At 41.0% G+C, this 12,740-nt stretch overlaps 1 protein-coding gene across 1 annotated transcript; it reads left to right on the forward strand.

The window, feature by feature from the left end:
- Positions 1–3,860: 3,860 nt before the first annotated feature.
- Positions 3,861–7,395, forward strand: LOC132006585 (beta-defensin 107A-like). The gene is made up of 2 exons (XM_059384471.1): positions 3,861–3,930; positions 7,253–7,395. Exons 1-2 carry the CDS (start codon positions 3,861–3,863, stop codon positions 7,393–7,395), a joined length of 213 nt encoding a protein of 70 aa, XP_059240454.1.
- The last annotated feature ends 5,345 nt before the right edge of the window (positions 7,396–12,740 follow it).

The following is a 12,740-nucleotide window of genomic DNA, read 5'->3' on the forward strand; positions in this document are numbered from 1 at the left end:
AAAAAAAAATGCTTGCAGAGTTAGTTCCTTTATAGATAACACATGTTTTTGTCTTCCTGCTTAATTTATCTGATTATCTCTACCTTTTAAGGAGAATGTTCAGTCCCTTGATATTTTTACATAAATAATGATAGATTAGTTAGATGTTGGTCTATCAATTCACTATTTCTGGTGTGTTTGTTCTCCCTGAGTTTTTCCTTTGTTCTCTATCTCTTGTCTTCTTCAGATTATTGGGATATTTGTGTCAAAACTACCATTGTAATGTGTTTATTATGATTAGTGCCTTCAATGGGGATATCAATAGACATCCTTAACTTTTTTTATCTAATTAGAGTTGATATTAATCTACCTTATTTAAAGTTTGGAAGCCTTATAATTGTATAGTAGATGTATTTCTCCCCATTCTCATAATAGTCCTTTTTACTGTATTTTCTGTATGTATCACAACCACATACATTATAACCCACAAGGCAATGTTACAGCTTTTGCATTAAGACATCACATACGGGGCGCCTGGGTGGCTCAGTGGGTTAAGCCGCTGCCTTCGGCTCAGGTCATGATCTCAGGGTCCTGGGATTGAGTCCTGCATCAGGCTCTCTGCTCAGGAGGGAGCCTGCTTCCTCCCCCCCCCCCTCTCTCTGCTTACTTGTGATCTCTTTGTGTCAAACAAATAATAAAATCTTTAAAAAAAAAAGACATCACATACATTTCAAATATATTAAAAGACAAGGTCCTTTTTTTTTTATAATTTTTTATTTTTTATAAACATGTATTTTTATCCCCAGTGGTACAGGTCTGTGAATCACCAGGTTTACAAGGTCCTTTTTAAATACTCACTCTGGTATTTATAATTTCTGATGTGTTTCATTCTTCTTGAAAATCAAATTTTCTTTCAGCATTTCCCTTTGTTTTTGTTTTTTACAGAATTTCCTTTTACAGTATTCCTATAGGGAATCTCTGCTAGAGAAAAAATTCTTTTCATTTTCTTTGCCCTGAAAAAATGTTCAGTCTATCTTCCCTTTTTCTTCTTTTATTATGTCCAACCAGCCTATATGTACTAGTGCATCATTGGTTTTTGATGGAGTGTTCACCGATTCATTAGTTGCATATTAACACCCAGTACGCGTCACCACACCTGCCCTCCTTAATGCCAATCACCTGTTACCCTTTTATAAAGGACTTTTTCCTGCAGATGGAGTTTGGAGCCCACAGTGTTGTGCCTGTTTTCCTTCTGCGCTGCAAGATGCATCAACGGTCTCCTGACCTCTTTTGTTTCTGAGCAGAAGCCAATGATAACTCAATCATTGTTTCCCTGTTATTCTTCTCTGGATGCTTTCACGATTTTTTCCCTTTTCTGGGTTTCAGAAGTTTGACCATAATGTGCCTAAGCATGGTATTTCTATCCTTTGCAATTTGCAGACTTCCTGGTTTGGTCAATTTGTCTTTCACCAAATTTAGGAGTTTTCAGCCTTTATTTCCTTGAACTACTTTTACCCCATTATGTTTCTCTCCTTATTCTGAGACTTCAATTACCTGTATTTGATATTATCCATCGGGCCCTCAAAGGCCTGTATTTCTCAATCTTTTTTCTCTCTGATCTACAGATCTCATAATTTTTAGTGATTCAGTGACTCATGATCCTGTCACATTTTCTATGTTATCAAATCTATTCAGTTAATTTTTTTCAGATAATGTATTTTCTAGTATCAAAGTATCTTTATATTTTCTGTTCTTTAATGAGATCTTTCATGTTTAAAATTGATTGAAATAGGTATATTAAAGTCCTTGTCTGATTACTTCAACATCATTGATGTCCTGGCCACTCTGAATGTTGAAGAGGAAATGTGATGTTGCTGCATCCTCAGAAGAATGTTGATGTTGTAAAAGTTGTTTTTTTAAAAAAGATTTTAGGGGCGTCTGGGTGGCTCAGTCATTAAGCATCTGCCTTTGGCTCAGGTCATGATCCCAGGGTCCTGGGATGGAGCCCCGCATTGGGCTCCCTGCTCAGCGGGAAGCCTGCTTCTCCCTCTCCCACTCTCTCTGCTGTGTTCCCTTTCTCTCTGTGTTTCTCTCTGTCAAATAAATAAATAAAATTTTAAAAAAGAGAGATTTATTTATTTGTTTGAAAGAGAGGGAGAGGGAGAGAGGGAACAAGCGGAGGGAAGCAGCAGAGGGAGTCAGAGAAGCAGACTCCCTGCTGAGCAGGGAGCCCCATGTGAGACTTGATCCGAAGGCCTCAGGATCATGACCTGAGCTGAAGGCAGCTGTTTAACTGACTGAGCCACCCAGGTGCCCTGATGTTTTTGTTCTAACAGGAAAGCGACTTTATTAAACTCAATTTGCAAATATTACCTTGTCTGTAGTGTAGCAGTTCAAATCTCAGTGGTGTTTGTGTGTTTGTCATTTTGTTTTACCTTAACTAGGTGCAAGCATGGCTCCAGGGTTAGCTAAAGTCATGGGCAGAGTTTACACATAGAACCTAAGCTCCCTTCTCTGGGTCTTCATTTTCAACAGGTGCAGTCTCCCTTGGCTCTGACCTTGTGTTCTTAGTTTAGAAAGAGGATAGCTATTTTTGTTTGTTTGTTTTGAGTTAAGGTTTCCATGCCACATTGCAACCAGAGAGAACATACTCTGTGCTGTTTTATTTTTCCATTTTGACTTTTTTCTAAAATATTCTTGTGGGGCACCTGGGTGGCTCAGTGGGTTAAGCCTCTGCTTTCAGCTCAGGTCATGATCTCAGGGTCCTGGAACCAAGCCCCACATCGGGCTCTCTGCTCACCTGGGAGCCTGCTTCCCCCTCTTTCTCTGCCCGCCTCTCTGCCTACTTGTGATCTATGTTAAATAAATAAATAAAATCTTTGAAAAATAAAATATTCTCTTATTTGTTTCAGCTTTCATATTCTTCAGGTAATTACTTCCCCCAAAGTTTTACTCGTTACCAGTGGGAGGGTCCAACTGTTAGGAGCTCACTTTGCTTTGCTTTATTTGAAATGGAACTCCTTGTTTGAGTTTTAATCTTTCAAATAACCCCCTACTTAAAATCCTTCAATAACTTCACTTTGATTTTAGAATAAAATTCAAATTTCTTAGTAACATAAATAAACATAAACAGTTCCCCAACCCATATTTGAATGAAAGCTATTCCCGTAACATATGAGATATGGTCACTTTTAGTCATAATGCCATTATCCTTAATATTAATATCCTTCAAATATAAAAACTTTGAGCATTTAATAACAATTTCCATATCAATTGTTTCCTAAGTTCCTCTAACTAGGCAATTATCAATTAATAAGTCAAAGAACCCGTGTATTTTGAATATCTACTACTGCAAAGCAGTATCACAAGTAATCAATGGAAGGAAAAGGAAGAAGGAGAGTCATTTTCTTCTGTGGAGCTTGTTTGTAGTCACATTGGACAGGTAAAAAATGTTCATATACTCTAATTTTTGAAAAACCATTATACCAGTCACCCATTAACAACTGCCAAGTGAGTCTTAGAAGAGACCAGCTTGCACATATCATCTTAGAGAAGAAGAGGAATGGGAGTTATAGACCTTCTGGAAGTAGAGGTACCCAAAATGGGGCTTCAGAGAAAAACAGACATGGAGGCAGAGACATAGAGTCGAGGAATACAATCAGGAGAACAAGCTGTCTGCCCTACTCCCCCGTAAACATCATTGGGATAATATCTGATCCAGCAACCCACACATTACTCAGTGGAGGATGAATAATAGTTTCTTCTTAATGAACACTAAACCCCAAGTTGACTTCCAGCCCTTTCAGAGCCATAGAACTTGTTTTAATCAACTTCCCTTTATAAGAGTGCTGGATTCCAGCAACTGTACCCTTTCTCCACTGATGTCTGGAGCCATGAGAATCTTTTCCTTAATTTCTGCTGCTCTCATTCTCCTTGTTCACATTTTCTCAGGTAAGAGGGAAATCCTAATAGATGTAAGGATGACAATTTGTCTTTTGAGAAGAAATCTCAGGTTTTAGAAAAGTGCATGACTCATCCCTGTGTTCTAAAATGGTCCCAGGACGGGGCAGTTACTGGAAATCTTTTCTGGAGCTGAGACCAAAACAATGGGTCCACACGGAGCCAGAGTAGCTCCACCCAGAAGAGTATCTGGTTAATTTCCCTAAATGTTCTACCTAGGGTTTAGACTTCTCTTTGCATTCAGATCTCTTTCCTTCTGTATTCTTCAACACAGCTTCAGCATATGCCAAAGTGATTGCTCAAAATGAGAGAACGTTTCAGAGGCAAATTCCAAACACACTTGTTAATTTAGAGAATTATAGCTTTTGTAGCCTGAATGAGACTAAACTCATGATAAGAGGTTCTTGGTCTATTTTGGTATGTCTTACTAGTTGGTCCAAATCGCCTAATCTTTGATTATTCAGAATTTCTTTCTAGTTCTCCCATACTTACGGAAAATTTTATCATTTAAACAACTAGGGACTTGGTTAGTTTGCTTTTCGATCTTTGAGGGCTTTGAAATGTTCTCTTTTTGCTCAGTACAGCAAACACTTTATCCCTAAGAAAATTTTTTAAAAGATTTATTTATTTATTTTAGAGAGAAAGAGCTGGGGAAGGGGCAGAAGGAGAGAGAAAGAGAATCCTAAGCAGACTCCCCAAAGAGCACAGAGCCCAATGTGGGGCTTCATCTTGTGAACCTGAGATCATGACCCGAACCAAAATCTAGAGTCAGATATCCAACCCATGGAAACATCCAGGTGTCCCCCTAAGAAACTTTTATATTCATCCCTTCTCAACTATGCTTCATTCTTTCTGTTATGAAGCTGTTTCTAATGGGGGTTCCCCATGTATCATGAAGCACTTTACTTCTTCATGGTTCCTGAATTTCTACACTTATTTCTATACAATCAGGCTTCAGTAGGCCTACCAAGCCAATAGATATGAAGTGTGTTCCTACCACTTCATGAGAAATTGTTTGGGCATGATAGCAAAAGTAGGTAAAGTGGAAGGTCAAAAATATAATCAGAGCATGGTCTTTACCCTTAATTTCCTTGAAGTTTATGATTTTATTATTTCTGTATTGGTTAAAAAAAATAGGTTGCCCAGAATAGTAAATATGCATTTGATACATTTCAAATGTGTATATAAGTGAATGGAAGAGATGGGAATATGCACAGAACAGTTCCCATAAACACCATAAAAGATGCAGAGTATAAAGAGAAGCCATGGAGATCGAAGCTTGGTTCCACCTGTGGGATCAGGCGGGGCTTTCTGAGAGGTGGCATTCATATTGCACTTTTGAAAGCAGACACAAACAAAAGTCCCTGTGTTTCAAAGGCTCACTTATCAAATCAGTTTCTTAGCTTCTGCCCCAGTCTCTTTTCTCAGAGGTCAGACAATGGATTCCAGTGGAGAAACACATTTTAAGCCGTCTTCTCCATCCCCATTCATCAGGTCTCTGATTTGCTAAGGACTCCTGTTCCCAAACTCACTCAGGCACATTTGAGTCCTAATAATAAGCACAGTGTGGGCTCAGATTAGGACCACCATGATCACAATAACCACAGAAAATCTCAGAGCTGGAAGTGAGTTTAATGATCAATACAAGAGGTAATGAACACTGACTATTATGCCAAAACATGTGAGGTTGGATCTCAGTTGCCATCCTTTTAAGTTCTGTCAACTCTTGTGCTTCAATTTCCTTTCTATAAATGGTAATAATAATAAAATCGTTTGAAAGATGAAGACACTTGTTGCATTAATTAGAGTAAAGTCAAACTTATTTTAACAAAGACACTTAAAAAGAGAGTCAATGAAAAAAAAAAACACAATTTATTTTTCTCTTAAGGAAAAGTCCAAAGACAAGTAAGTTGACTATTGTGGGTAGAAAGAATGTCCTTCTCCATCAAGTCATGTTGAGACTAGGGAGGAAGGTTAACTTTGCATCCTAAACATGTGACTGTTTTATCTGATTCTAAAGATGCTCTAAAAGAAAGGGCTGAAAAGTAATTAAAGGGCATGATTAAAAAGATTGCATAGAAGTAGCTATATCATTCCATTCCTGTTCCATTCATCCAAACTTATCCATGGGGCCATGCAGAGACACAGGACCAGGGAGTGATACATTTTGCTGAGTCTCCATGTGTTATCCATTATCTGAAAAGAAAATTACTGATTGGGGAAATTTTAACAATCCCTCTGCTTATGTACTGCTTAAACAAAGCCAGGCACATCCTCTGTGCCCTGAGAAAGTTTGCTGTTTCTTTTGTTTGCTTGTCATTGTTTTTTATCATCACTCTGATTCTTGGTATCTGCCCCAATATTTAAACACTTTATAGGTATTACACATCAATTGATTGCCCAGTTGCCTGATGAAGCTCAGTGACCTATTCAGTGACCCAAGTTCAACTTTGGGCTATTAAAAAATTCCCCTTAATTTGAGCAGAAATCTAAAGTTATGTGATTCCTTTCCATTGGTCTGAGTCCTAACTGGGGCATGAACAGTGTCTCTTCAGCACAGCAGCTTCTCAGATATATGACAACCATATGTATTCTTCTCCCCCACCCCAAAGCTGTACTTTCCGAGAATAATTTCCTTTTGAGAGTAATCATTTCCTTTTGAGAACTGATTCCTGTTTTTTCTATTATTTGTCCCGAGAACACATATTGCCAAAAACTTTTTTCAATCATTCTTCTAAAAAAATTTTTGATCTTTTCAGCTTAGTCCTTGTTCTGAAGGAAAACCTGTTGCCTATCCCATTGATATGTTTACAAAGTGGACCAGTACCACATTTCTTTTATCTTCGCACTTAAATTTGTGAAACTCAACAACCACACAGCAGTCCATGTAGGCTATCATTGACCTGCCTACCGTGTCAACAGTATTGTCTTTACCTTTTGTTATATATCTGAGACTATTAATTTGGAGGTGTGAAAAAAATCACAAATTGGAAAGGACTGTTTATTGGAATTAAAAAGTACACTTCCTCCATCCCAAGAAAAAGTTCTCTACTTCTATATATTCTAGAAATGACTGTGGTAGAAGAAATTGAATACCAAGTAAGAACACTGCATCAGAGAATCTGGTGGGAGCAAAGAATCTGAGCTCCCACACCACTATTCAGGTGGCATGTGCTTTTTCTGATCTCTAGGTGTGTACTCTGTGTCTGCAGGAGATTTGGTAATGAGGAGCTGTGAGTTTGGCCTGGGTGATGTTGTGTTGCTTTCTGGTCACCAGTGACTGGGTAACTGAAGCCCTGCTTTCTTCACTTAGCCCACGGAGGAATATACAGACAGGTACAGTGTAAGAAAATGAATGGGCGCTGTGAAGTCGAGTGCCTCTCCTTCGAAGTTAAGATTGGGGGCTGTCGAGCTGAACTGACACCATTTTGCTGCAAAAAAAAGGGAAACAAGTAAAAGCCAAGCAGCAGCTACAAAAAGTAAGAGGTAAAGATCCTCTGGCTGTGAGCTCCATGCAGCAAACCTGTCTGGATTTTCTCTCTTGACCTTCAAACTTGACATTATTTGAATGAAGCTGTCAGTCCAGCTTCTGACGCTGCAGAGAAATGTCTTCTCTAATCCAGGAGATCCCCAAGGAAACAAACTGTGTGGGGTTTACCTTGGCTATCCCCACTTGCTGGCATAGTGAGTGAGCAAGTGAACAGATTAAACAGGTACAATGGAAAGGTGGGACTGTGCTTGAAAGAAGTTCTAAAGTCCTGGCTTCAGACAGAAGTGTGACCCTGGGCCTTTTTGCTGTTCAGACTCTGGTGTCTGAAGTAAGAGGATAGTCAACCACATAGTAAATGGCCCATATGCTGGACACGAATCATCACTGCCTTAGCCATACTGTCAGCATGGACTTCTCCAGCTCCTTCACAGACAATTAGAATGACCCCCAATCCTTGTCCAATCCCGGACATCAAGTGTCACAATGAAGCTGGCCCGCGTCAAAGTTTAAGGTGGCCCAAGATTGAGAGCATCTTCATTCTGGCCACTTGCAATGAGAATGTGTCATTCATGGACTTTCCGAGCACAAGGTCCCTAGAGATAAGTTTAACTCCACACCTTCATTACAGAGAAGGAGATATAGGCCCAAGAAGATCTCACTGTTGCTGGCTTAGTCGCAACCATGTTCAGACTTCTGGTTTTGGGGTCTTATGTTGTTAGCATGTCCACAGAATGGTGTGCTGGCCAAGGGCTGAAGTCTGAAGATGGAACACTTCTTAGCAGCTCCAGTAAACAGTTGGGTGGAGAAAGAAGTGGAAACCAGCTGCAGGAAAATTACATACGTTCCAAAATCCCTCCTGTGACCTTGCAATCCTTGCTTTTCAGGTAAGGACACATAGGTTTGCCTCTGCCCTGACTTGCCAAAATTCAGAGGCCCAGTTTTGAGGTAGAGCAAGATATATTTCACAGGCCATTTTCATCTTCGATTTACAGCACACCCTTCCAGAACAGAAGAAACACAGTCCCTTTGGTCTGTTCTGGAGAATTTCATTACCTATTCAATTAAGCCCACTTCCTGTAGAGGTGTAAATAAGAGAGAACAAAATAAAACACAATTTCCTAGGATAAGACAATTTGTAAAAGCCTGTACAATAAGAAATAAAAATGTGTTTCAAAAAAATGTTCTGGTGCTATTATTTATCTTTATGGTTAATGGGCCAAATTTTTTATTCTGAAAACCATATAAGAGTGAAGCAAGCAATGATGCTCGCTGTTGCAAGGGTCTCAGGTCCTAGGCTTTCCCAAGAAGTTTCTTACCCACAGTCTCAGATAAAATAACTGCCTTTGAGAATCTAAATGTAATTAGGTCTCTTCCCGTTTTTCCTCCCTTTATTCTTTCCTGCTTTTTTTGGCCAAATGAACTGGAGTATGTATAATGTGTCTCTTTTCTTCTCAACTTACAGAAACATCATCCTTTGCCACTTTTTTGCTGCTGGAACTTCTCTTTACAAGGAGACCAGTGACCTCTTAGGCATGTCTTGGTCACCATGCCTTCTTTCTAAATACCCAGGATAATTTCTGTTGACCTACGTGGGCCCTGTCTGATAAAAATCCTACACTGTATTTCCAACTTTAACTTCTTGCTAAAGTTTTATAAGGCGTTGGTCTTCCTAACTGGACTTCTGATAGACACCTAAAAGTGACTTGTGTTTACTGTAATTTATTCCTTTCTTTCCAAAACTGACCTTCATTTACTATTCCAGATCTTAGTAGATATTTCTCCCATTTACTTAGACACTCAAGTTAATAATGGCTTGCTCAGCCTTACTCTCCCTCACAAATCACACAATTCCCTCATTGCATAAATCCACATAGACTACTCACTAGTACGTGAAAATTGTGCTGTACCTTTTCTTCCCTTCTTTCTCCTCACTAACATTGTTCTCATTTGCCTGGAATTGGGGGTTGGGCTTTGTTCCACATTTCACATCCACACGCATACACACACCATGTGTGTTGTTCAACCCTAAAAACGAAGCCGAAGTGTCACACTCAGATTTACAGATGTTTTTAGAACATTAAAATTAGAAATGGGCTTAAAAATAATTTAAGTCAGGGCACCTGGGTGACTCAGTTGGTTAAGCATCTGCCTTCAGCTCAGGTCATGATCCCAGGGTCCTGGGAGGAAACTCTGCATCGGACTCCTGCTCAGCGGGGAGTCTGCTTCTCCCTCTGCCCCTTACTCCACTCATATGCTCTCTCTCTCAAATAAATAAAATCTTTAAAAAATAATAAAAGTCAATGTTTCCAGAACCAAATTGATTCTAGTCACCAAGAATATTTTTGAAAGTCAGCAGTCTGTCTCCTACTCTAACACTTTCATATTGGGAACACTTCATTAAGAATCTGAGTTTTTAAAACCACTTTTCCAAACAAATCTCCTCCATAGTGCTGTTTGGCAGCTACAGATCATTGACCAGAGCATCTGAGATTCAAATGTGACCAGGTCCTATGTCCCAAAGTTCCAGCTAGAAGACAGGTTGGAGCTTCAGAACTCAAGTCCCGAAGTCCTACCTTTAGGCTCTGTGGTATTTCACTGCCCTGCACTTTTTGAAAAGAAGATACTGAGAGGAACTGAACAAATGGCTCATCTTCTTGCTCAACTCAGGGAGCAGAAGCTCAGATTTTAAAGACTGATTGATTGATTTAAGAGAGAGAGCAGGAGAGAGAGCATGTATGAGTTGGGAGGAGCGAGAGAGAGGAAAGGAAAAGCAGTGAGCAGTGAGCCTCACAGGGGGCTCCATCCCAGGACCCCGGGATCATGACCTGAGCTGAAGGCAGATGCTAAACCCACTGAGTCATCCAGGTGCTCTAGAAGCTCAGACTCTAGGAGGAAGACAGATATATGTCCAGCCAGCTAACATACAATGTGGCAGGTTCCACAGCCTGATGGGAGGCCTGTGGGAGCTCAAAACAAGATGACTGAGTATAACTGCAGTTAGTGGAGTCTGGAACAAGTTCATAGACGAAATACTTTGTCCCTAGTCTAAATCACTTTAACTGAACAGAAAGATTATTGTTCCATTCTATTATCAATATGTAGGTAGCTTATGTTCCCATTTGACGATTCTTTCCACTCAAAACTGCCCACTTCTAGGAGCCTCCAAAATAACAAGGACTCTCTGTCCTCCCTTGAAGACCATTCTGGTCTCATGGGATACCTCTGTCCCTAGATACCCTCAGGAGGTATTGAAATATCCTCTTTATACAAACAGAGCCATCCCACTGGTCCTGGTGAGCTGCGGACTGAAATGAAGCCATTTTCCACCTGTCTGTATGGACACTTCACCCATGAGAACCACTGTCATCTTCCTTTGTCATTCTATTCTTTTCAAACCAAGTCTCCCCGGGTAACAAAACAAATTTATTTAAGACTTGGTCAGTTTGAGAATCTGAGCTCTTGAGAGAATCATACACACAAGACAAAATCCCCACTGCCGACACAGTGAGAAGGGGCTGCGTGGGAAAGTCAAAGTTTGAGAGAACCGTAATGTCCTGACCCCTGAATGATCACTCCCCAGTGTGTGCCCCACATCCTACGACTGGTAAAGACAGATTTAGATAGAGTGCAGTCAGAGTCTTTCCAGGTCACTGGAGCTGAACAGGATCTGAGTAGCAGAAATGAGGGGGCATTTTTCTCAAATTTTTTTTGTCTCCAAACCCCCTCTGCTTATGTTTTCCAAGAGTCAGTGACTCTCAGATAATGGCACAATAGAGACATAATAAGGCTCTCAGACCCAGGAAGAGGGAGATGATAAGGTCCTACTGGTAAGGGGAACTGAGTCCAAGTGAACTGGCTCCATACAGCTGATCTTTGGGGCTTGACTCTGTCTGTATAGCTTTATTCCACCCTTGGCTCTCCCTCTCGGTTCCCTTTCAACCCTCGTCTCCTCAGATGGATTCCTCCTGAGATCCCAGCTGACTCCAGAATCAAACACGCCCTTCTCCACTCAGGATAGAAACAGGGACTAATGGTCTTAACCATCCTGCCCAGACATGCCCAACCACAGCCTGCACCAGACTCCCCACATTTGACCAAGGAAATGACTGAAAGTATTAAAGAGAACAGCAGTCTCTAAAACTCCTGGCCAAGTATATTCAAGGAGGCATAAGCAATATTATTACACTTGAAGCAGGATATTTATTCATTTGTCTTGAGGAACAAAAGCCTTAGGGTTTGCTGAAATGCAGTAAGTAGACCTGAAATGCACTATAACAATAGTGTCATATTATCAGTGGCAGTAAGTCAAAATGGGAGGGAGAAGAATGCTGAAGGTGGTGCTGGTGTTTCTGAGTACCACACATTGCAGACAGATGGACAGATGGACAGTCCCTAGAAATGTTTAAAGACCCCTCCTTACTCAGCCATCAGAAAGGATGATTATCCACCATTTGCTTCAATGTGGATGGAATTGGAGTGGATTAGGCTGAGTGAAATAAGTCAAGCAGAGAGAGTCAATTATATGGTTCCATGCCTATGTGGAACATTAGGAATAGCGCGGAGGACCACACGGGAAGGGAAGAAAAGCTGGGAAGAAATCAGGGACGGAGACAAACCATGAGAGATTCTGGACTCCAGAAAACAAAGTGAGGTTTTCAGAGGGGAGGGCGGTGGAGGCATGGAGTAATGGATGATGGGCATTAAGGAGGGCACGTGTTAGGATGAGCACTGGGGGTTACACACAAATAATGAATTGTTGAACACTATGACAAAAACTTACGATGTACTATATGCTGGCTAACTGAACATCATAAAAGAAGATAAAGTTCCCTCCTTGTTCCCAAACAAGGTATTGCTCTGGAAGGCACAGGATGGTGATGGCCCACCTACTCCAACAACTTGAGCACTCTCCTGGTCCTCCCAAAAGCAGTGTAAGGCTCCCATGCTGGCCTTTGTCACCCCCTGCTGGTCTCGTTGACAACCTCACACTCCGACAGCCCAGAGCCTCCACAGGCACATTTGGCTACCTTGCCCCCCGGGGTCTGAGGGAAAAGGTGGCAGAAGGGTAATGGGGACGCTAAGGCTAAGAAAATACTTGGGGTTTAGGGGGAGTCCCAGGCATGGTTTGTAGATGCGGGTTGTGGGACTGGCTCCTGCCTTCTTTGCATGGCACCTGGGCTGGCCAACACCTGAAACCTGATGAGTACGGCATGGCTGGCTACCCGCAAACCACGTCCGTGCCGTAGGGCTCCACTGCTGGGAAATGTATGCAAGTTCCTTAGTTCACGCATGTCCTGACCTTATTGGCTGG

The sequence above is a fragment of the Mustela nigripes genome, chromosome 18 (assembly GCF_022355385.1).
Source record: "Mustela nigripes isolate SB6536 chromosome 18, MUSNIG.SB6536, whole genome shotgun sequence".
Classification (NCBI taxonomy): Eukaryota; Metazoa; Chordata; class Mammalia; order Carnivora; family Mustelidae; genus Mustela; species Mustela nigripes.

Coding starts and splice junctions, on each gene's coding strand:
- LOC132006585 (XM_059384471.1), top strand. CDS start 3,861: ATGTCTGGAGCCATGAGAATCTTTTCCTTAATTTCTGCTGCTCTCATT. Junction 3,931..7,252: donor CCTTGTTCACATTTTCTCAG/GTAAGAGGGAAA, acceptor TTCTTCACTTAG/CCCACGGAGGAATATACAGA.